Source organism: Rhododendron vialii, chromosome 6a, assembly GCF_030253575.1.
Source record: "Rhododendron vialii isolate Sample 1 chromosome 6a, ASM3025357v1".
Lineage (NCBI taxonomy): Eukaryota > Viridiplantae > Streptophyta > Magnoliopsida > Ericales > Ericaceae > Rhododendron > Rhododendron vialii.
The window spans coordinates 26,705,096-26,731,000 of record NC_080562.1 but is presented as its reverse complement, the minus strand read 5'-3'; the positions used below and the strand labels follow the sequence as shown (position 1 = coordinate 26,731,000).

The 25,905-nt window shown below is 37.8% G+C and overlaps 1 protein-coding gene across 3 annotated transcripts; it reads right to left on the bottom strand.

Moving 5' to 3' along the window:
* Positions 1–14,093: 14,093 nt before the first annotated feature.
* On the bottom strand, positions 14,094–16,516 carry LOC131329960 (uncharacterized). 3 transcript variants are annotated; one of them, XM_058363408.1, is made up of 4 exons: positions 16,410–16,516; positions 15,197–15,349; positions 14,817–14,999; positions 14,094–14,498 (listed from the first exon to the last, which is right to left on the bottom strand). In XM_058363408.1, exons 2-4 carry the CDS (start codon positions 15,230–15,232, stop codon positions 14,217–14,219), a joined length of 501 nt encoding a protein of 166 aa, XP_058219391.1. In that variant the 5' UTR covers positions 15,233–15,349; positions 16,410–16,516; the 3' UTR covers positions 14,094–14,216. The 3 variants fall into 3 exon arrangements, 2 of the variants coding, with proteins under 2 accessions (XP_058219391.1, XP_058219390.1); XR_009200896.1 differs by lacking the exon at positions 16,410–16,516 and having other exon boundaries at positions 15,099–15,520; XM_058363407.1 differs by lacking the exon at positions 16,410–16,516 and having other exon boundaries at positions 15,197–15,520.
* Between the last annotated feature and the right edge of the window lie 9,389 nt (positions 16,517–25,905).

The following is a 25,905-nucleotide window of genomic DNA, read 5'->3' as shown; positions in this document are numbered from 1 at the left end:
TTTATGAAGGATAGATAAAAAGTATTCCATTTTAGGCCGTCCTTTAATAAATGTCCATTTTGAAAATTTAGTGGATAAAAGTTGGTGCATTGTCTATTTTGTCCCTAAAAGTAGATTTTATTTTAAAAATTTAGTGATTAAAAGTGTAATGACGATAAGTAAGTATAGAAAGTAGAGAAAAAAGTTGATGTAAAAAATATAATGATGATGTCTTTTTAATAAGTTGGAGTTACGAAATAGGACACTTAAAAAGGGAATGAGGGAGTAATTGGTTTGGATGAAGTATTAAAAAAAAGGCGGAGGGAATAAAATAGAATAATTTAGCTTGGATGAGGGATAAAATGAGAAAATAAAGTTATTTTGTGATTGAAATGTTAGGGGAGGGTGGATGAGGTCTCATCCACTCTTACTAATTAATAACTGGTCGAAACTCCTCCGTTTGGCAAACCAAGCCAAAAACATCCCATCACCCCCTCATCCGGCTTCCTTTGATCGCAACCAATCACTCTTTAGCTTCTACTCTCTCCGTTCCCATTTGTTGAGCTCTTTTGAAACCTTTTGCTGTTTCAAAAAAGATTGTCCATGTTCAAAAGTAATGAGGCAAAAGTTGATGAGTTTACTCTTTTAGCCTTCACTTTTGAACTTACACTAACAATAAGAAAAGGCAATGATGATACTTTTAAAAGAATTAAAAAGTAAAAAGATAAAATAAAAAGTATGAAGAATGTATGATTATGTTTATTTAGAAGTTGGAATTTCCAAAGGAACAACAGATGAGGACCGAGCAAGTATTAAGAGATTGCTACGTAGTCTCAGTAGTATAATGCCCAAATCAGGAGTAGTGTGGTGGAATGAGTTTAATAGAGGCAGTCCTAAAATCAGAGATTCTGTAGTGCACGCCTGCATTACAGGGTCTCTGGATCCATCGCTTCCTTGTTTGCCTAGACTACTTTTCGACTGATCCATAGTACCTACAAAGCCAACTACATAAATCATTATCTCATGGCAATCCAATGGGTAACAACCTGTATGCTAGATGGTTAACATATCAAATGCTTTCGACCAAATTTTGGCCAAAAACCTATTTTTGATTTCAGTTTTAAATACCTCATTTGAAAAGTTCAAAAAGATTTTAGGCTGAACTTAAGCCTGATTATCTTTTTGTTTCAAATTTGATAATAAACTAAGTACTCGTTGGCTTGCAAAAAACTGTATTTTGTCCTAATCGACAAGCTTAGACCATGAACAACGTTAAGGCCTGGGGGGGACATTATTTACATCCGTTTTTGGCACCCAGTTCTAGATGAGCGCTGGAGGGCCATTTAATTGAAATTCAATTAATTTGGGCCGAGAAATAGAAATGTTTGGATATAAGATTAATGGACCAAGACAATATGAGAGTAGGCCCAATTAATTTTAATCTGATTCGGACGGGTTTAATTTGCGTGGGCTTCATTAGTTGCGTTAATTTAAGTCAAGCCCATGGCCCACGGTCAGTGATGGGTAATTCCAGAAGGGAAAATGAAGGCCTAGGATGTGTTTTGATAATTAATACCCGCTAAGAGCATGCTGAGAACATTTGTTAATGTTGAAAATGTACTTTGCAGGTATTAATTATCTAAACACGTCATTGACCGTAATTTTCTCATTCATTGTTGATGGTTATTTGTAAAAGGCCATTTTACTAAGTCATATGGCCCATTACCTATTTACCTGCCACGGATGAGGAGAACAAGGAATCCCATGATCTTGGCTCTACTGCAAGTAACTTCCCACAAATGGAGAAAAACACATGAGCAATTCACATAACTTCTATTAACCACCCATGATCTCAAGCAATTGCCATGTATGTTAGTGGAGAGTTATTTCGGACACTTGGTAACATTTGGAGCCAATTCAGGACACTTGTCAACTTGTGATGAGGGCGGGAAACTTGGTTCAAATATGGACCAGTGCAATATTCGCCTATAAATACAAGTTTTCAAAAAGAAGAAAGGGTTCACCTTAAAACCCAGTGCTCAAGCCAAAGTCTTGGCACTCCCACGCTCAGTCCTTGAACGTTTTCGTGACCAAATAGTATGTTGTTAGGTAAATCAGTAGTGATTGTGTCACTGGGGTTTCTCTCTCTCTCAAGTCGTTCTTCTCCAAAGCCGCTCGTGTTGCCATTGATTTTGGTGGTGGTGCTTGTTCGCCTCTCTGTTTCTAGGGTTTTACCCTGCAGGGCAGAGGGTGAAGAACTGAGGGTTTTGTCTCATATCAGTCTTTTATTTATTCCCATTTTTTTTGGAAAAGTCTCTCATATTAGTCTATGACTACAAATAAATAGAGGTCACAACATTACGGGTTTGGCTTAATAAACCTATTGGGTTATCTTAGAACGAATTCTCCGTCTTGCAAGGGGTGGATCCGCAAGGTCAATCTTTAAAGTCAAGGTTATTTCTTGCAAAGCAGTTTCACACCATTTCACTAAATAGAACACATTCTTAGATATCCTAGTACCTCCATTATCAATCATTGCAACCTTAAGGTGACGCTCAATTTTTGACTTGAAATTTTGACTTTGAGACCTCCAGTACTGACCGTCATCCCAAATCTCAAAATAAGACGAATGTAATAATATAATTATAGCAACAACAAGTTTCCTTCGTTCAATTAGAGTTTAAGGTACAATGATTACAGAATGCTTTACGCATCGATTTTGAAAAAATAGGTCACCTTATATATATATATATATGTGTGTGTGTGTGTGTGTGTGTGTGTGTGTGTGTGTGTGTATCCAAATGCATTGGATTTATGTGACATGAGAAATCAACAATGCTAGTGACACATACAAAATTATACACAAACTCGTAAAGACTTGGGGGGGCTGATGCAACAGAAGCTAATTGAAACACGAAATTACTAAATCGAGTCCGAATCCGTTGATTCGTAACGAATATCAGAAGATCGAAATCCATCTCTAAACTTGTTTAGTCAAAGAATACCCAAGAATAAATGCATCAAACACTTTGTTGATTCCGTAGAATACCAAAGAATTTGGCATAAAAGAGAACACTCTTTATAATTTCATTAATCATCAAAAACTACATAGCCCTAAGGCTTAACTCTCACTTTATAGTAGGAGAAAACCCTACACACTAGGAAATAATGAAAAAGGAAACTAAATAAACTTAATTGAAAATTAAATAAGGTAGAACACTTATTTCTATAATTGTAAGATTCCTAACAACATAACTAAAACAAAAATAACGAACTTTATATTCTTTTTTGAAATAATATAATATTTTCATTCAGCATCATTTTCCCAGGCTTGAGAAAACTCGTCCTCGAGTTTTAATTGCTTCAAATAATCTTGCTTGTCGAAACCTGCCTGCATCAATTTTATACTTTAAGTTGATCTTCTCGAACTTGAATTCTAACAAGGAGTCTTCAAATGCAAATGAAGAAATATCAGTAAATCCCATAAACTCTCCGCGAACTATATCTTCACTCTGTTTCTTGCATAGTCCAAATATTTGAACACCTAACCACGTGTATGTTGGGTTACTTCTAGATGAAACTTTAAATTTTAGTCGCAACAGAGCCGAAATTGTAGTATCCAACACAATGCAGATGATCATCTTTAGGCAAAACGATCACATACTCCACATCATTGAATGGTTCCTCATAAAAAATAGGCAGCTTACTCCAATCCACAATTGGATCCGGAATAATATTGGACGTGAATTGTAACGCCTCGAATTTTGGAAACGTTAAAAGGATAATTTCATTGAAAATTAAATGGAGTCTGGCTCAATATTACATCATAACCCTTAACAAAAGTACATTTATTCAAATAAGGGTGGGAACTAGAGTTCCTATCTACTGCTCCGTCTGTTCCTCCATCCTGGCCAGCTCCTCGGCTTCCAAGGTATAGAGTTCACCCCGTTCATCTATAAGATCTGATACATTATACCGGCGTCCCCACCAATATAATATGTCGGATTACCAAAGGTAACACCGTGAGCTACAAAAGCTTAATAGAACAACCCCTACCCACTAACCTTTAACTTACGAACAATCAATCATAAATTTAATAATTTTCACATAGTTCATACATATTTGACAAAATGGTTAACAATGACACATCCACATTCATTATCCAAACTAATGTTGGTGTCCATTATTTTCCGAGTTTCTCCTACGCGACTCCTCGTAGACCGTGTCACCATTTTCCATATTTCATAACCATATCAATATTTCCAAAATCGTTTTTAACACACCCAACCTCGGTTCCGCCGTGCCAGTCTCCCGAGTATCCTCACAATGGTTCCGCTGCGCCGGGTTCCTAGTGGCACACAAAATTTGCATTGGCTTCTCTCCGTGGATAACGAAGCTACTCACCCAACCTCGGTTCCGCCGCGCGGGTCTCCCGAGTATCCTCACAATGGTTCTGCCGCGCCGGGTTCCTATTGGCACATAAAACACACACCACACAATGGGCTACCACGTCCGACCACATTGCGGTTTCCAAAATATTTCTCGTTTCCTAACATGCCTTTTCCATTAACCACACCCTAGGTGTCATGTTTCTAACTTTCTTGATTTTCGTGTCACGTTTTCATGCAACGACTCCGCAGTAGGACTTTTCACATACGAAATTATAAATCATTCATTTTAATCTTGGAACTAAACTAGCATGATCATCCAACTCTATATTACTAATTATGCTTAAATCACAACTTAAAGCATAACGCCACATGTACGGACGCTTTTTGAGTGAAAATCATTTATGCTTTACAACAAGACAAGTAATACAAACAACTCATAATACATGCTCATAACCATCCTAAAGATCAAAATATGAATACTTCTATCAATGATAAAGTCTTATCTTTTGAAACCGTTCTTTCTTCCTTTGTGGGAAATTCAAAACAACACATATTTATTAGAGTAAAAATTGATTATTCCAACATGTTCGTACTACCATTAGCAAAACAAGTTTATTCACTATCAAGCATTTCAAACATTTAAAAGCAATAGATAACCTTATTTACTTAAAAATATTTCATGTTATACTTTGAACTAAAGAGTAAAAACATTCTACTTTCCAATATTCGATTCTAAGCTATACGTTGAGTTAGGGGATAAGGGATTCTACGTATACTTAGAGATAGCATATATATATGGGACTCTACCTTTCTTCTTGGCGGTAGTTAACGACTATGGAAAGTAAGTTGGTGTTTGGGCGGAGTAACTTCTTATGGTGAGCTTCCGGGAGCTTCGAAAGAGAAAAGGTTTCTCTCGAAACTAATTTGTGACTAAAACTACTCTACTTTATGGATCGAAAAGGTGATTTGGGGATGAGTTTCTTGAAGAACACAAGAAGAGCTTCAAGAACAAGGAAAACAAAGTACGAATAAGTAAGAACACAAGCTTTTTTAGAGAGAGAAGTTGGAGGATGAATGTGTGAGTTGAATGGTGAGAATGGGGTGCTATTTATAGCCAAAAATTTGGCTCCCTCTCCTCCCCCCTTGGCCGGCCTTCTCTCCCTCTCTTTGTCCCATGGATTTTGCTCCATTGTCATGTTATTTCAAGCCTTCAATCAATGTCATAGCCTTCCCTCACTTGTCAATCCAATTTTAGGTCAAATCCTAGGTTATCATGAAGGGTTTTCGTCTAGTCTTGTCTTAGGTTGGTGTTGCTTGCAAGAAAGAACATAATCAAAGGCTAGGTTTGTACTTTGGAAGGCTAGAAATGGGTTGGCATGGTCATAAATAGCCTTAAGGCTATAAGGTAGCTTGTTGGAGTGGACAATACACAAGCACACACACACACTCTCCCTCCCTCTCTCTCTCGGCCTCTCCTCTCTCTCTCCCTCTCGGTTTTCTCTCTCTCTCTCTCTCTCTCTCTCTCTCTCTCTCTCTCTCTCTCTCTAGTCCAATGTGTGTGTGTGTGTGTATATCTATGTATATGTATATATAACTACATATATGGTTATATATGTACTTAAAGATTCTAGGAAAGTAACTTTGGTGGGCAATTTAGGTTTAGGCCTATTGATCTTAGGGCTGCATGCATGCATGGCTAGGCTTGCTTCCAAATGAAGCAACATGATGGCTATGACTTGTCTTGTCCAAGTCATTCATTCATTGGCAAGTCAAAAGGCCATTAACCAATGGATAATAATTCTCCCAACATTTATTAACCAATGGTTAAAGAAATAATGATGGTAGGTATGGGCTTAAATGACCATTCATGGGGTATAATGATTACCCCTAAAGGTCTAAGGGTTCAATTAGGTTTGGGAGGGGTTCATAAGGTTCAAAGATGGTCAAAAGGTCCAATTAGGGTTAGGAAAATGTAACTAGGTGAATTGGTAGTTCGGTTCCTCCAACTAATCGGTTAAAAACTAACTTTACTAGCCATGTAGGGCTTTTAATCAAGAAATGAAATTTAAAGGACTAAAATTTAATTATGACGGATTATGGGAATTAAAAAGAAATATTAAAAGTAATATCGAGTAATTAAAAAGAAATAACGAAATTTAAATGAAATCTTTATTCATTAAAAATTAGAGTCGTTACATGAATGGCCACCGAACTATACCCTTCTCCATAAAGGAGCACAAATTCAATGGGTAGTAATGAGGTTGATTGTCAACGATCAAGGTGACCCTCTTAACCAACGCTTCATGCGTATTCTCGACCCGTTGAAATCGTTCCCCTAATTGTGCACCTCGTGCAACCTCATCACCTTCGTTCACATCTTCAGCAATAGCATAACGACCATAACAAACTCCTTGTCGCGCCATGATTCGGAATCAAACTTAAGCTCCGATACCAACTGATGCAGCGGAAGCTAATTGAAACACGAAACTACTAAATCGAGTCCGAATCTGTTGATTCGTAACGAATACCCGAAGATCGAAATCCTTCTCTAAACCTATTTAGTCAAAGAATACCCAAGAATAAAGGTATCAAACACCTAGTTGATTCCGTAGAATACCAAAGAATTTGGCATAAAAGAGAACACTAGTTATAATTTCATTAGAGCAAGTGCATCAAACAATGTAAAATACCTTTTTCTCTATTTTGGAGAGAAAAATCACAAAAACTTGTTTGCACTAGATTAGGTAAAAGAAGAGGTAAAACCCATTTGTGAATAGTTCTTAGTCATTTTTACCTAAGCACTATTCATACTCTTTTCTTTTTTTATTGTTTCTTTTCTCTCTCCTTCCTCCTTTCTCCTCTCTTTATTTTTAATATTGGAAAAAGAAAAAAAAAATATTTTAATAGATGATAGGTAAAATGGATTGTGATGGTGTAGTTGTGAAAGAAAAAGTTGATAGCTAAAATATAATTTAGAACTGTTCCCAATGTAGTTTACCTTTACACTGGTAAACTTGCTCTTAATCATCAAAAACTACATAGCCCTAAGGCTTACAACTCATTTTATAGTAGGAGAAACCCTACACATTAGGAAATAATGAAAATGGAAACTAAATAAACTTAATTGAAAACTAAATTATGTAGAACACTTATTTCTATAATTGCAAGATTTCTAACAAAATAACTAAAATAAAAATAAGGAACTTTATATTCTTTTTTTAAATAATACCAATTGATGCAGGGAAGCGTGTTGAAAAAGAAAATCGGGACAACTCTTCCTTAAACCTAGTTAGTCTAAGAATACCCAAGAATAAAGGCATCAATCACTTTGTTGATTCTGTAAAATACCAAAGAATTTGGCATAAAAGAGAACAGTCTTTATAATTTCATTAATTATCAAAAACTACATAGCTCTAAGGCCTACAACTCATTTTATAATAGGAGAAACCCTACACACTAAGAAATAATGAAAAAGGAAACTAAATAAACTTAATTAAAAATTAAATAAGGTAGAAGACTTATCTATATTCTTTTTTTAAATAATATAATATTTTCATTCTGCATCAGGTGCGATGTGTGTGAACGTTACCTCGTTTTCGGTCTTGAAACAATGAACGATTATGGTGATGGTGTGGAGAATTAGAGAGCAGGTAAGAAAGCATATTAAGAAAGCATATATCCCTGAGACTTGATCTTTTTCCAATATATCCCTGAGACTTGATCTTTTTCCAAGTTAGTTTGGAGCTCCAAAGTCGTGAGGTTATTAAAAGAACATGGCATTCCACCTTCGGTAGCTATGTTTGACAAAGATGGAAAACAACAAAGGATAAAGAAATTCCAATACATGGACAGTGAGGTCTGAGCCTCAACCATCGTTAAATTTATTTTCTTGGTAAATTTTTCTTTAAAATCGTACTAATCTTGGTACCTCCAAACAAGTGAAGTTATTAAAATGGGTTCACATAAGAAAGAGCATATTAAAAGAGGATCCAAATTAGAGAGGGGAGAAAACATACACTTTCGACTTTGAATATTTTTTTGATTTGGAATATTTTGGTTCCATGTAAACTTCGTTTAGCATTCGAAAGAAAAATACGTAAAAGAATTTAAATCAAACAACACCAAATGAGCCGAAAAAAGTAAGCTTATTTTGCCTTTAAAATTTTTAGATTATGTTTGTTGACGTAATTACTTGTGCCATACCAATTTAGTGAGAAACCGACCTCAAGAACTTGGCTTCCAACTGACAGAGATCGGGCAAAACAAAGTGCTGATATAAAGGTCGCTGCTCTCTGCAGTTTCTTTGGATTTGCTGGTTTGGAGCAGAAATAAACGGATCCTGTATTGAGGTATTCGAAGTTGTCCATCGTACATTTCACATTTAACACTCTCTTCCCAATCAAGAATGCTACACACACAACATCTCACACAACCGATGACGTCATCACGACGTCAGCATAAAACGACGTCGTTTTGATAATTAAAAAAAAAAAAAAAACCCACGCACAATAACGCTTTCCCTTCCTCTTCCCCTTCTTATTCAAAATATTGATTACAGTCAGGAGAACGGAGAGAGGGGCTCCCCCCACCACCACCACCGGCGACGATGCTTCCCACCTCAACCGGTGACCACGCTTCCCACCTCCACCGCTAGAACCCAACCCCAGCTCTCCCCACTGTCGGCGACCGCCACCCCCACCAGCTTCTGGACAGTTCGACATTGTTACTCCCGCCACCACCACCGGCTTCTGTGAGAGATGTGTGTGTAGCATTTTTGCTCCCCCGATTTCCTCATCATCAATCTCTCTCTCGATCGATCTCCAGCGACTTCTTCATCATCAACGGGTCTTGTGAAATTTGGGTTTTGGAAGATGACTTCCCTCTCTCTCTCACGGCAACTGTTGTTTTTGCAGCCATGGCGGTGGCCTCTTTTTGTCCGAATAAAGGCGAGTGTGCCCCCCCCCCCCCCCCCCCCCCTCTCTCTCTCCCTCCTATTTTCTGATGATTTCTGAGTTTTAATTTGAACTGATTTAAGCCGATCTGGTTGAGGGTTTATATGGTCAGTTCGTGGTTCATCTGCTACGGCGTTATCAACCGGGGATCCTTTGACTGGGGCAAACAGATCGAATCTTCAAGTCTTCTTCTTCAGCGGGGTGTATCGTCGCCGGTGGTGGTGGTCTGACTGTGATCTGTATTTTGAGTGAGAAGGGGAAGAAGAAGGGAAAGCATTACTGTGCGTGGGTTGTTTTTTTTTTATTTTATTTATCAAAACGACGTCGTTTTATGCTGACGTTAGCGGTTGTGTGAGATGTTGTGTGGGAGATGTTGTGTGTGTAGCATTTTTGCTTTCCAATAGAACCTCCGCAGACTTGGGGCGAAAATCTTGGCCCTACTATCGTCACGGAAGCACCCGGTGACTTGTAATTCCAGTAACCCAATGCAAGAAACACCCAAAGAACCCGGTGACTTGTAATTCCAGTAACCCAATGCAAGAAATATCCAAAGAAGAATTCAAACCATGTCGCCCTAAACAACCAAGTTCTAAAATTTCTAGGACTGAGCAGTTGATATTAAGAGCAGACATTCCTCTACAATGATTCAAGCACAGTTTCCTAAGGAGAGGAAAATTATCCCCAGAAAACAAATCCGAAACCCACCTGATGAACACATGAGTCAGAGACAAGGTGTGGACCGACGGAAGGCCTGTTGAAGAAAGATAATTAAATTTAAAATGCCTGTACGAGATTCTTAGAACCGATTGCCTTGAGCGAACGGAGTCGTCATCTTCTTCATAAACAGGGTATTTTCCTTGGTGGTTCAATGTGAGGACCCTAAGGGCGTGTTTGATAGCAGATTTTAATTTGGGGGGATTCGTAATGTGATGGGATTAGGATTGGGATTGATAATGAGGTGGGATTGGTAATGAGGAGATGAATCTTTTATTCATGTTTGTTTGGCATAGGATTAAATCATGGGATTGTTAATAACATGTTTGTTTCGGTTAGAATAGGATGGGATTAAAATTTGTGTTTCCAATTTTACCCTTACAATTAGAACACCATTTACAATTTTGACTTGAGAAATATGCAATTACTAATAATAAAAAAAACCATTATCTCTCTCTCACCCATTATCCTGTCTCTCTCCCCAATTATTGAAAACCAAAAAACAACAAAACCCATATACAGTCACTTTCTCCCACAAAACCCACCGTCTGGAAACCCAAAAATGAAGACGACAGGTTGAGAGAGAGAGAGAGAGAGAGAGAAGAGTCATGGCTGCCGGAGTCGAAGTAGCTGGAATCGCTGGAGGAAGGTTGGCGGAGAACTTGTTCTGATTTTTCCGGTAAGCCCAGAGACCTTATTCAGATTTTTCCGGTGAGCTTGTTCTGGTGAAATGGTGTATATGCAGTGCGGGTAATTGTGTCAATAGCTAAAAAGGGAGGTCTTCCACATTCAATCCCATGGGGACAGGATTGTTAGTAACGCCCCCCCCCCCATGGGATGGCTAATCCGGTGAAATGGGGGGTTTCACAATCCCTTCGGATTTGCAATCCGGCCTACCAAAATCAAAACAAACAAGGTTCTTGAGTGCCTCTCCACCTTCGTAATCCTATCCCATCCCTGAATCCGGCTATCAAACACGCCCTAAGAGTGTTGCAATTGAACAAACCCGGGAGGAGATTAAAGCCAGATTCTAAATATACGTCGAGTTCGAGTTCTTCAATTCCGTGACGCATTACTCGATCGATGCAATTGCGTAAGCAGGAGCAACTTACGTGACCGAAGAGGCGAAAGGTGGTGATGTTGGAGCCCTGTTCACGGCGAGAAAATACATCGGGTACGAATTCGGTGGCCTCGGACAGGAGTTTGTGAAAGAGTCGTACCTATCGTGGGCTATGCAATTCGGGAGAGAGAGGGGAGAAGTCCAGATGAGGGTGGGAACGCCACAGGCATAGGTGTTTCCAGTGTTTGGAGAGAAGGGTAGTTTGTGCGATGGATTTGATCGGTAGGAAAGAGAACATGTGCTGGAGTATGTCGTCGGGTAAATCAGTAGTAGTGATTGTGTCACTGGCGTTTCTCTCTCTCTCTCTCTCTCTCTCTCTCTCTCTATTCGTTCTTGTTCTCCAAAGCCGCTCGCTGCTTCTTCTTCTTGGAGGCTCGTGTTGCCATTGATTTTGGTGGTGCTGCTTGTCCGCCTCTCTGTGTTTAGGTTTTTAGCCACGGCTGAGGTTTATACTCCGTTTGGAACTAAAGAAAATGAAAAGAAAAGAAATGGAAAATTTCAAAATAACACCTGAACTTTGCACCAAATGTCCCAAGGACACTTGACCTTAAGTTTATTTCAATTAAATACCTGTACAAACAAAATCTCCAAATTTAGACACCTGAACTTAAGTTTATTTCAATTAAACACATGTACTAACAAAATCTCCAAATTTAGACCCCCATCGTTATACTCCGTCCCAAAAATTGCTGACATGGCATCTTCAACCCGTTTAAGTTGCCTCATTGCACATATTTCTAACAAGGAACGATGCACCCAAGCGAAACCCATAAGCAGACTTCAGTTCTAGGGTTGAAGTGAGGGAGATGGTGGAACAATAGACAGACTTCTGGAGAGAGAAATGGAAGGAAATCAATTAGGTTAAGGTCATTTTCCCTCTAAACCATGTTTTTTTGCCTAAACCCAGTTCTTCTTTTTGCTCGGCATATTTCTAATGATGGGTTTCGCTTGGGTGCATTGTCCCCTGTTGGAAACATGTGCAATAGGGCAACTTAAACGGGTTGGAGATGCCATATCAGCAATTTTTGAGACGGAGTATTACGGCGGGGGTCTAAATTTGGAAATTTTGTTAGTACAGGTGTTTAATTGAAATAAACTTAAGTTCAGGTGTCTAAATTTGGAGATTTTGTTAGTACATGTGTTTAATTGAAATAAACTTAAATTCAAGTGTCTCTGTGACATTTGATACAAAGTTCATGTGCCATTTTGAAATTTTTTCGAAAAGAAATGAAAAGAAAATAGAAGAAAAATGAGAGGAAAATAGTAGGGAAAACTTGTTATTCACTGAACTTAAAAATTTTTATTTTCTTCTTTCTCTTCCAACCTAACAATAAATGGTTTTTTTTTTTAAATTTTCTTTCTTTTATTTTCTTTTCCTTTAGTTCCAAACAGAGCCTAAAGACCGAGGGTTTTGTCTCATACAAGTCTTTTAGTTATGGTAGCATTTTTTTGAAAAGTGTCTCATATTAGCCTGCGACTACAAATAAATATAGGTTGCAAAATTAGACTCGGGATGTTGTAAGGCGATTTCCTATAGTGCACCTTACAGAGCATATTCGGATGCAAATATGTTTGTTACAATTATTATTCAACCACAAACACTTATACAAACATTTACATCGTTTGGTGAGGTCCACATACATTGAAGGTGTAGTGTGCGTGGAGCCCAAATGTAAGTGTAAATGGGTTTGTGTAAGTATTTTAAATGAGGACAAGATGGTAATTTCATATATCAACTCACCTAAGCAATTGCTGACTAGGGAGAGGTATAATGGACCCTTTAAACACACACATAATATCCAAACTCCCGATGTGGAAGCCAGCCTAAGAGCCTCGCCACTAAAGAGTGATATCACGAAAGAGGGCCCAAAGGGTCTGCATCAGAGGTCAAACACCCAAACCACTAACGGGTGGGCTAGACTTGGTTGTAGAATGATTGTGTTTGTTAACTTTAACTGGTAAGAGTTAGTTTTGACCGGTAAGAGTGCTTCGATAAATCTCAATTAATCATTGTTTACCGAGATGAACGGTCCAGATTTGTCCTACAAAGTGCACTGTAGAAAGCATTGCCAACCCTGAATCTGTAAAATTACGTCAGGGGTGACAGTGGAGAGCCTAAGCTCTGTTTCTTTTGGGCGACGGATGCTGGAGAGACCAACACATCTCTCCTGGATCTTCGAACACCCGCTGTAGGATTCATGGCATGGTGGTCTTCACAGTGAGCCTATTGCCAGCCTTCATTATTGCACCTTCCATATTCAAAAAAACTATTGAAGAATGGGACACAGTTAGAAAATGAGTTTCATTATTTGGTTTGCTCTTCAAAGGTGGGAGGAGAAATAGGTCCCCATTTCTCCACCGGGCATGCCAGAAATTTGTAGACATAAATTTTGAACCGTAGAGTTTAAGTCATACTTCAAAATCTTTATCTCAAATATCCACTGTTCACTTGAACAGTGTTGATTGTTTATTTGTAGACTCATATTTCCGATTTGTATTTTAAACCGTTAATTACATACTACGAAAGTAAGATCTCCAATTAGTGAAGAATCGTTAATCACTCATTTCCGTCTACTTGCAATAAGAATAATATTGATATCTGAGTTTTAAATGAAAGACTAAATTGACACAATTAAACTTTTAGGACCGAAAGTAAGATCTCCAATTAGTGAAGAATCGTTAATCACTCGTTTCCGTCTACTTGCAATAAGAATAATATTGATATCTGAGTTTTAAATGAAAGACTAAATTGACACAATTAAACTTTTAGGGCCGAATTTAAGGATCAGAAGCATACGAGTCTTTCCCAAATAATAACATATTTTTCTACTTTTGAGGTGACCACGAGCTTTCAGTTCAAAAAAAAAAGCGTGACAACGAGCATTTTTTTTTCATCATGGAATAATTCAAAGAAACTTTAATCAACTTATGTTTTTTTTCTTCTATTCAAAAAAACACCACAAAATATTTGCTTGTTTTAACAAAACACTGAGTAAAAAGAGCATGCTATGGGAAATTACCATGCAAGTTCCAGTAAATATACTCTACTGTTGAGGGGCTCTAGTCTTGTGGAAGAAAAGAGACTATAACATTACAAGATGCCCGTACAATCTTCATTATCTGAGAACGAATTCTTCGTTGTTGGAGAGGAGGAACCATTGGGTTGCTCCTCAAAGTTAGAGTCATTTCTTGCAACGCTTGTCCGGGCCCAAGCAATAATTTCACTAAATTGAGTGCATTATAATGCATCTTAGTATCTTGAACATCAATCCTTGCAACTTTCAGGTGAAGCTCGATCAACTTGAGATTTTGAAATTGGTATTTCCAATAGTCCTTCCAACTCTGACGATGACGCAAAAGATAATAGAGAGAATGATTAAAACAGAGTCTAGAAAATACATGCAGGGTCATGACACTCCATAATTCGCAAGTTAACAACTAACATCGTTATAAACTTGTTGTATGTGCATTTATTCCAAGGTATTTGGAAAACGTGCGAGATCGATGATAAATTAAAAGCCACATATCTCATAGATATTTTGCAATTCTGTAGAAGTTCTCTCGTTCTAAGGGGGCCGAATATTTCAAAAAGAAGAAAATCCATGGATCCATAACCATAATCTCAAAAGAGTATACAGGATTAAATAGGTTCAGAATTACCTCATTTTTGTTGTTAGAACAACTGTTTACACTTATAGTGATTGTGTGGAGTATTGGAGAGCTTCTAAGAAGGCATGTTATCCCTGTGATTTCATCTTTGGTCATTTTAGTATGAAACTCCAAGGTCATGAGGTTATCGAAAGAACAAGGAAGACCACCTCGAGAATTTATCTTTGACAAAGTCTACAAGAAGAACAAAAGGCTAGGGATTATTCAACAATCATATACTAGTATATGACAAAGCTGGAAAAGCACAACATATAATGGAATTAATTTCAATACATTTATAATGAGCTCTGAACCTCAGACTCATGGTTAATAGGAATTTCTTTGTACCTCAAAACAACTGAAGTATTGGGAATCACATAATAAGAGCATACCAAAATAGGATCCACGTCGAATGCACAAGAGACCATGTTCACGGCTACAAATGACAATTAAATGACCAACAGTACCAAGATGGTTAAATTGATTCCTTAGCTTGTATTCAACTTCTACACCTTTTAGTCATTGCAGAGGTAATGTGACATAGGCTGACCAAAAAGGTTAGCAATCAGCTAATATTGAAATCAACCACAAAACATAGGAATGAAATATTTCTTTCATCCCAAATTGCTAACCCATCTTTCCATTTTGAGATGTTCCAAACTAGTAGTAGAAAGTTTAATTTTTCATATCTATACTTTCCACTAGGCTATGAATATATTTAATGGGCAATCTTGGAATTATCGCACAGCTCCTTTAATGAGCAATCTTGGAATTAATGGGCAATCTTGGAAATTTTCATATCTATTCTTTCAATTCAAGTTTGCCTACAATTATCGCACAGCTCCTTTACAAGTATGCGTTCTAAAAACGGACAAAAAATGTGGGATAGGGGGAACAAATTGGAAGGAGATTATCAGCCTTATAAACTTGTGCCCAGGTCAGAGCCTAAAAAGCTTAAAATGTACAGTATCACGATCAAGCAAGGTATTTAATTTGACAAACAAAACCGCAAAAATTTCCTGGGTTCTACGTTAAATTGATAATTCATGCCTATCATGGAAAAGAGACAAGGGATTAAAAAAGAAGTAACATATTCTGTTTATTAAAAACCAAAGAAAATCAGTACAAATAGTAGTACATCCTAGAACATATTCTGTTTAAAACATGCAGCCTGAACTGTGTTAGTTTTGGGGCTTATTTTTGTTATGGAATTTTTTTTAGCTTTTGGTCAGAAAATATGAAGTTTTATAATCTTTACTAAAAGGCGAAAGAATAATTCGCTTTGTGCTCACCACAGGGCTCCGTGTAAAGTTTTATTTTCTTATTGAAAATTAAAATCAGAAAAGTAAAATAGAGACTCAAGGTCAAAAAAATTCAGAAAAGCTAAAATAAGTGTACAAAAATTGTCTGTATTCACTAATTTTGTGTTTTTAAGGAATTTTAAAAAAAGAATTGCTATTTGTTTGGCTATTTGATTCACCAATTAAAAAAAAAAATTGACACAAACCTAACAACAATTTAGACAAAAAAAGGAAGAAGAAGTAGATTAGATTCAACTTTCATAAACCAATGATATGCAATGTCAAATTTTAGTGAGGAACTGACCTCAAGAACTCGGCTTCCGACGGCCAAAGATCTGGCAAAACGGAGTGCAGATAGAAAGGTGGATGTATTCTCCAATGTCGCTGCATTTTGTATCTCAGAGGGAAAATGAGTTTTTTTATCGATTTATTCGTTTCCAAATAATTATTTGTCAAAATATACGTTTTTTCAAACTATTTTTAGAAATAGTTCAAAACGCACATTTTATGTGCTTTACGCATATAGGATGTGCATTATCCGCGCTGGCATATGCGAGCTGGGCCAGCTAGATATCCAACCTGTATCACGCATATCCAATATGCATGATGCATATTACATATGCGCCATGCATATTGAATGTGTGTGATGCGTGATATATATTTGACCATATCAACAATCATTGAAGTGACGAAATGGATCGACGATTTCGTTCACAAAAAAAGCAAGAAAATGGAGAGAGTTCTCGTAGAGATGTCAATGTTGATGAATGGGATATGCGTTTTTAGCTCCCAAAGAGTGGAGAAAGTTCTCGCAGCAAACGGAGTTATTGAACGATCAGTGGAATATAACAGGGGATATGTTGCACCTGCACCCCCCTAAGTTGATGATGCACCTGCACCCCCACCTGGTGATCAAGTTAACAACTCTTGTCTTCGACTGCAAAGAGATATTGGGGGTGGGGACAATAATGTTGAACGGCATGCCCGGCTTGCCCGGCTTTTCCCTCTGGATTCCTGGCTTGCCAAGCACAAAGAAATGCGTCGTCATGATTTGCTTGTACAATATATGAGAGGGTATCGCGGGGTGATGTCACGGAACGCATTTCGTGTGGTTCCGTGAACTGGTACACAACCAACGGCTGGGGTTGATCCACGTGCTGACCAACGCTCCCTCCCAAGGTTGGACTACAGCCTTGGTATTTTAAATAGGCAAGGGAAACGAGAATTTATCTTGCCAATGTTACTGTAACGACCCGGATTTTTGACCTAATTTTTTTTTCTAATAATAATATTATTAGGATTAGTTTCTTAATACAATTACTTATTTTTTTTTCTAAAATGCATAAATGCATGCAATTATACTCCATGCATGCATTATTTTTTTTTTCCTCCATCGTGCATGCATGCACCCCATCACCTCCCTCACCTCAATCTCCTGCAATGTCTCTCTCTCTCCCTCCCTCCCACAGGTCACTCTCTCTCCAGCCATTACTCCCTCCATCTCCTTAACCTCCAAGAAAACAAAATTCATCCCCCTTTGCTCCAAACCAAAATTTCCTTTACCACCAAGCAAAACTCGAATTTAATTCCTTCCTATCCTTTTCATACTCTCTCCCTAACCTTAAACTCAATCCAAGTTCGTCCATTCCAAATTCAAAGAACCAAACCTCCATTAAATCTAATCTTATCCAACCTCTTCCAAATTCACCCATATAAACCCCTCCCCATTGACCCACAAACATACCATCATCCCCCTCGTGCTTCACTAAGCCAGAAAAGAGAGAAAATCGAGGTCAATTCAAGCTCCAATCAATGGAATTTTAGAGAGAGAAAATGAGAGAGAGAAAAGTGAGTTTGTACCTAGACCCAACCGAAATCCAATTCAACCGTTCCAATCACTTCCCACAACCCCAAGCATCACCAAACAATGTTCAATTCGGCCCCAAGGTCCCTCATAGCCAAAACCCGAAGTCATCTTCTCCAAAACTCCAAATTCGTTTTTGAATCAATCCAATCCAATTCAAGGTATTATAATCCTATCCAAGCACTTCTCTAAGTATATTAAGTATTTCTTAGCTTAACCTTATGCCCCGGATGAGCCCATGCATCGAAACCATGAAGAAAACCAAAAAAAAACCCGAACTTGCCCATAACCTTGCGGTAGCAACCTGCGGACCGCAAGAACCAGAGCTAAGGTCGCGGCTAGGTGCTCAACCGCAAGGTCAACCGACCAGACCTTGCGGTTTGTACAGTTTTGGTTCAAAAGGGTTTTGCAACCTTCCGAACACCATTTTTGACTCCTGGACAATTTTTCCTAGACTCCTCACACCTCAAAGATCATACATTGTTAATATCATATCTTATTTATTTATTTATCTATTTATTAATTATTTATGCGTTATCTTTCAAGATTTTGCAAATGAAAAATCCTTGCGACCTTCCGAACAACGTTTTTGACACCTAAACTAATTTTTCTAGACTCCTCGCATCTCAAAGATGATATCTTGTTAATTTCATATTTTTTTATTTAATTTACTATTATTTTTATTATTGTTCCTAAACAAAAATAATAATCCTGTACGACCTTATAAACTACGTTATTGAAGCCCGAGTAAATTTTTTTAGACTCTTTACATTCCGAAGATGAAACGTTGTTAACCTCAACATATTTAATTAATTAATTAATTAATTATCTATTTATTTATTTTACATCCGACAACTTTTATCAATATCCTTATTTAAAATAATTCCGTGGCCCTCCGAATTCAACTCTTGACACTCGAACATATTGTAGAAGACCTTTAGGACTCTTATTAAGGTCATGATAATTATTCTAATATTTTTTACCTAATTAGTGTATTTATTTAGTTTTTAATCAATCTAATTTCTTAGAAATAATTATTGAGAGCCTAGAAAAAATTTTCAATTTTTTTTATAAAAACTCTTACACTATTATTGACATCAGGACCATACAAGAATAAGGGCAACGGCCCATTCATAAAAAGTTGTGTGATTGCATTGCTCGTTATTTGTTTTAATTATTATTTGATTTAATTATATATTGCACCGACACTTTATTTGAATGCTAAATTGGACCCTAGAGACATGGGGTAGTATGCGAATAGAATTCACCTAGACGATGTTAAGTAATGAATAAATTGGAAAGTTTTATTTTTAGATTGTCTGCAGGCGGGATTTTGAGATGTAATAAGTTGGATGTGATGACTTGAAACTGGCAAAGTAAGCCCAGTGGTGAATGTGATGACTTGAAACTGGCAAGTAAGCCCAATGAGGATTGTGAAGTGGTGCATAAGATAGACAGACCTTAGTTATGATTCGGGTATGATAAGCTTCCTTTTGTTGCAATGAGAGGGATACACACTAGGTCTAGGTACATAACTTAGGTGCAATCCGCAACAGCAAAAGAAAGTGATCTCATAGGACAGGGCATAGCTAGCGGTTGGGGAGGAAAGATCTCGTGGATGAGATCTTAGATTTCACGATAGGTTAATGGATAGTAATGAACTGGTTATGTGGAAAATCTCTGTTTTATTTTTTCGCATTACTATTATCCTGCTGCTTGCTAGCTGTAAAGTAAAAGAGGTGGTTGGGTTGGATTATTTTACTGGGTGATTTATCACTCACGGATACGTCTGTATCCTAGTAAATCGATTGCTTCGGCGATCAATTTGCCAGAGGGCGTAGGATTCAACAGAGGGGATTCAATGATGGTGCAGTTCGACACGGAGAGAATATCAGGAACAAAGATCGAGTATGCTTGGAATCCGTATCAATTCTAGAGTCGGCTTTGAAGTCAATGTATTTTGAATCAGTAAATTTATCTTGAGAATGTAATAGCTAAACTATTTTTGGAAAATTTTATTTATTTAGCAAAATTTTCTTAAGAAAGTATTTTATTTTGCTCCCGAAAAATCGGGACGTTACAGTTACAATACAATCTGACTTAAGATACTTATTTCAAATTAGATTGGAACCAAACTCCATTCGTTGGTGAAGCTGTTGATTTACTTAACTAGCCAAACATGTTTGTAGAGCGCAATCATATGGAGGCGAAATGTCTGTCCTACTTGCAAAAAGTGCCCAAAGCACGGTCAGCGGGGATGATAGCCAGGAGAAGGCAAAATATGTTACATAACGATGTTTGCCAAAGGCTACAGGTGGAGATAAATGCAATGTGCAGTCGGGTTATGCGACAAGGAATGATAACCACTTCAATTAGGGATGGTGAATGGGATGGCTATGACCCATGAGATTTGATTAACAACATTAAAATGGATCCACAGTACGCAACTGATCCTGAACTTTCTGATTATTCTGATGACGAATAAACAACATGTATTGTTGGACGAAGGGTTTATGTTATTGAATGAAATTTTCAATTGGATGTTAATGTGAAGATGTCTGCTTTAATAGATTTCATTGTTTAGTGTGAACAATTTCTTATTGAATTTTTGTTTATTCATAAAAAATTGTTATCCGCTTTATTCATAAAATTAGACTTGACAAATCTTTTGTATCCAACGAATCACCTTGTGACTGAAAAGCAATTATCTGGTTTATTTGATTTGTCACTGAAAAGTGTTGACTCGACCTCATGATAACGCATATGACTTGTGCACAGTCCTATTTTTTCAGAAAGAAATCTGCGGATGACTTAAAAGTATTTATGATCGATTTGACTTGTCATTGAAAAGCCCTGACTCAACCTAATGATAACGCATATGAGATGTGCGTTACAAATATTTTTACAGGAAAAAAATCTGTTTCTGACTGAATACCATTTATGTCCTATTTGTCTTGTCACTGAAAATCACAGACTCGACTTAATGATAACGCACATGACATGTGCGTTACAAATTTTTGTATAGAAAGAAATCTGCTGGTGACTGAATACCATTTATGTCGGAATTGTCTTGTCACTGAAAAGTCCTGACTCGACCTAATGATAATGCATATGAGATGTGCATTACAAATATTTTTACAGGAAAAAAATTCTGCTTCTGACAGAATACCATTTATGTCCCATTTGTATTGTCACTGAAAAGCACTGACTTAACCTAATGATAACGCATATGACATGTGCGTTACAAATTTTTGTAAAGAAAGAAATCTGCTGGTGATTGAATACCATTTATGTCCAATTTGACTTGTCACTGAAAAGTACTGACTCGACCTAATGATAACGTATATGACATGTGCGTTACAGTCCTACTTTTATAGAAAGAAATATGTTGGTGACTGAAAAGCTATGGTCAATTTGACTTGTTTCTGAAAAGTACTGACTTTATATAATGGTAACGCCTATGACATGTGCGTTTCCTTGAGATGTATAAGTTTATGTGCAAGCAGTTGAACACAGGCCTACGGGGAGAGAGAGAGTGAGAGAGAGATACATACATATATACATTCCTACAGAGAGAGAGAGAGAGAGAGAGAGAGAGAGAGAGACTTACAGTGAGAGGGAGGAGAGAACGACGAACGACGACGGAGATCCGAGAGAGCGGTGAACATAGAGTACGGCGATCGTAGATCGCGAGAATGGAGAGGGAGAGGAAAGACAGTACAACGCATGCAAGACGCATACACTTTTGCAATATGATTTTAAACCCTAATGCCTATGGAATATGCATCACGCACATGGAATATGCATCACACATATTGGATATGCGTGATACACATTGGATATCCGGTTGGCCTGGCTCGTATATGCCGGCGTGGATAATGCACATCCGATATGCGTTTTGAACTATTTTGAACTATTTTTAAAAATAATTTGAAAAAATGTATATTTTGGCAAATAATTATTTGGAAACGAATAAATCGATAAAAACCTCAAGGGAAAATAAAGGGAGCATGTATTGAGATCTCTGAAGCTCTCTGTTGTAAATTCCACAGTAGTAATACTGCTTCTCCAACGTAAACTTTGGAGACTTGGGGCCAAAATCTTGGCCCACCTGAAGGCATATTTTTTAAAGCAATTTTTGACTTGTAATTCTAGTAACCCAACGCCGGTAACACCCAAAGCTTGTAGCTCCAAATCCTCAAGCTTTAAGATTTCAAGTCCTGGACAGTTGATGTTGAGATCATGCATCCCGCTACAAGTTTTCAAGCACAGATTCCTTAGGAGAGGGAATTTTCCCCCAGAAAACAAATTCGAACCATACTTTAAGTACACGTTAGTACTCCTAGACGAGACAATGTGTGGACCAACGGAAGGCCTACCGAAGCAGGATAATTAAAATTCCTAGACGAGAATGCTGGACCCCATCGCCTTCCAACATTTTTACGAACAGGGTGTATTTCTTGGGGGTTCAATGTGAGTACCTGAAGAGTGTTGCAATTGTACATACCCGGGGGGGGGGGGGGGGATTAAAGCCAGAGTCCAGATAAACATCGAGTTCCAGTTGTTCGATTCCGTGACGCATTACTCGATCGATGCAATCCCGTAAGCAGGAGCAACTTACGTGACCGAAGAGGCGAAAGGTGGTGATGTAGGAGCCCTGTTCACGGCGAGATAATACATCGGGTACGAATTCGGAGGCCTCGGACAGGAGTTTGTGAAAGAGTCGTACCTGTCGTGGGCTATGCAGTTCGGGAGAGAGAGGGGAGAAGTCGAGATGAGGGTGGGAACGCCACAGGCATAGGTGTTTTCAGTGTTTGGAGAGAAGGGTAGTTTGTGCGATGGATTTGATTGGTAGGAAAGAGAATATGTGCTGGAGTATGTCGTCGGGTAAATCAGTAGTAGTGATTGTGCCACTGGCGTTTCTCTCTCTCTCTCTCTCAATTCGTTCTTGTTCTCCAAAGCCGATCGCTGCTTCTTCTTCTTGGAGGCTCGTGTTGCCATTGATTTTGGTGGTGCTGCTTGTCCGCCTCTCTGCTTTTAGGGTTTTAGCCAGGGCAGGGGTTTAATGGCTGAGGATTTTGACTCTGCGACTACAAATAAATAGAGTTTGCATCTTGGGTTATGTTTTCTGTCTTTTTTTTAAAAAATTTGCTCTCCTTTATTTTGCGTCAAATCGTTGTGGTTATTAGTTCATATCGACAAGATCAATCACAAAGTAAAAATTTATTATCCAAAATCAAAATTTTGTGAATAAAGACAAAAATAGTTTCAAAAATATATCTAAGGCTTATTTTTGTATTTATTCACAAAAGTTTGAGTTCGGTTCGTAACTTTTTACTTTTTCAATTCTTGTCGTCAAGATGAACTATTAATACACAAAAATTTGACATAATCAATAAATGCAGGAAAAAAGTGAATAAAGGAATAAAAAAAAACCACCCAGTGGTCAGTCCTCTACTTCACAGTTCACATTTTATTGTTGTTAGGAATGTGTTTTTGAATTTTCCTTTTTGGATGTTTCCTATTGTGTTTATTTTATATATATACCGGGCGGTTCTGGGGACACCCAAAAAAACACCTCATAGTTCCCGATCAAATTTTGATGATCTGAGCCGCTCAATATATATATACACATACCCGCACACACACCTTGTGGTATTCTATATATAAGTCTTCGGAGAGCTTATGCATTAGTGTTAGTGTTTAGTGAGTTATGAGTACTCAATTGTATCTTTTTATTGTGGAGCGACGGGTATTGTTAGCTATAGACCTAAAAAAAAGAGACCGGTATTGTTAGCTCCGTTGTAATCTTGCTCTTTGGTTATATATAGTGAATTCTCTATTGCTTGGTGCCCGTGGAGTACACTTTGCTTCATACTTTATGAAACCACGTATATCTTAGTGTTCTTGTACTTTCACTTTTTTGTTTGCTTAATTACTTTATTTTCTCATGGCTTGAAATTTAGAGGGGTGTTAAAATCTTAACAATTTCCTGCCACTGTTGGATGTGCAATTCATAATTTTTCCAATTTTACCACATGCCAAAAAATACATCTTTAACCTCTCTTCTCACAAATTTTGGCTTTATAACATTTTGCTTAACAATTTGCAAGCTTCCAACCCTGTCAGAAACGGACTTCGGGTTGGTGCTGTGCAGTGAGGTGCACAGCACTGTGCTGCGCTCTTCTGAGCCGTTGGATGCATGATCCAACGGCTCGGATCTCATCTCAACAACCAATGATCGATAGCCGTTCGTTGCCGAGATGAGATCCGAGCAATCGGATGCACGGTCCGACGGCTCGGAGGTGCGCAGCACGGTTCTGCGCACACCACTGCACAACATTATCTCCCAATTTGTCAGAAACCAATGCTGATCTCTTTTATGCTTAATTACATTTAGACTTCCATCATCGTAACAATAATTAAGGCAGATCAAAGAAGGGAGCTCAAATGACAACGCAAAGAGACAAGTCTGGAGAGTGCAGTGGAAGAAATTAACGACGAGCTAATAAGACCATGGAAAGAAGCATGAAGTAATATTAAGGAGTCAAATTCCACCATTTATCCAATAAAAACAGTGATGACAGTAGCAGCAATAGCTGAGTCAAAAAAAAAAAAAATTTTGAAATTCTACTCGGACGTAGTCGGGGACTTTGAGTTCCTGTTGTGCGACTACGGGCAAAGAAACCTTAACATGATTGCATTGCCTTTACACGATTATCATCTTAATTTAAGCAAAGAAACGAAAAAAAAAATACTAGAATAGACAAAGAAACCTTGAATGGCTACCAAACATATCTGAAGTTGGTTAAAAAAAAAAAAAATTCTGAAGTAATTAGTTCCCTAAGCAACAACAAGGTGGTGTTCGCTTTGGGTCTCTAAAACTAACTCATCCATCTGTGCGCACGGTCCCTAATAAGTTTTCTCTCTCTCTTCAATTATTACTTTCACTTCCCTATCTATCTATCTTAACTTATTACCCCAAAACCTCCTCAAAAAATTTGTCTTGTTCACTTTGCTTTTCGTCATACTCCACACTAAATAGTTGTCATTGTGAATGACACATTCTTAGATTAAGAATACGAAAGGATAAACAATAGGACACGTAACTGCATTAAAGCACTAGGGTTGCGGCTAATCAATGCACGGAAAGACAAAGAAACATTATGGTGAATAACTAATAGGCACAAAAAAGAAGTAAAAGTTCAACAATTTAAGTAGCATCCAACCAATGAATTTATATTGCAGATACAAATTCCAATGAACTACTGCACAAAGACACAAATTCTATTGACCTATACCACATTGGAGAGGAGATGAAAGCAGAAGAGGGGAAAAAACAGGATTTATACATCGAAATAGTCTTAGGGTATCCTTTTATGATAGTCCCTACGTAGGCTAACATTTCAGGTAATTGACCACTGAAAATGGCAATCCCCACCCCCCAAATCTAATCAAACATAAAGTGAGAAGTTGCAAGTTTAAATTGCAGAGATTCTCCTGTGTTTCTAACCTTTCATGATCTGCTTGCATCATTTGCCAAGTGACCAACCACGATGTTTTGTAAGTCAGTTTGTTAACGTTTTTGAACCGACTCTCAACATAAAGCTCTTTTCATAGCCTTACCTATCTAGCGTTCCCGGTCTTTCTATAGTCTCTGACATTCAGACGCAAGTTCTTGAGCTTCCCTGGTCTGAGAAGTCAGCTCTCAGAGTAGCCTACGGAGCTCAACCTCCTCATATAAAGTCATGTCACATTTACATACCTTTTACGTCCATTGAATTTTTTCTTGATTAGTGGCACCCGTGATATGCACAAGAAAGTAACCGGAGCAAACTGATGAAACAGGTACAAAACGACAGAGTGTAGTTTGTATGCAGTATGAATGACTAATCTGAGCATATGAAAACATAACAATGTGACTGAGAAAGGGAAA

Excerpts from the sequence above, each read along its gene's own strand:
- LOC131329960 (XM_058363408.1), bottom strand. The coding sequence starts at position 15,232 with ATGGTCTCTTGTGCATTCGACGTGGATCCTATTTTG. Across the intron at positions 15,000-15,196 it reads TCGACGTGGATCCTATTTTG|ACTTTGTCAAAGATAAATTC; the intron begins GTATGCTCTTAT and ends TTCTTCTTGTAG. Across the intron at positions 14,499-14,816 it reads GTTCTAACAACAAAAATGAG|AGTTGGAAGGACTATTGGAA; the intron begins GTAATTCTGAAC and ends CGTCATCGTCAG.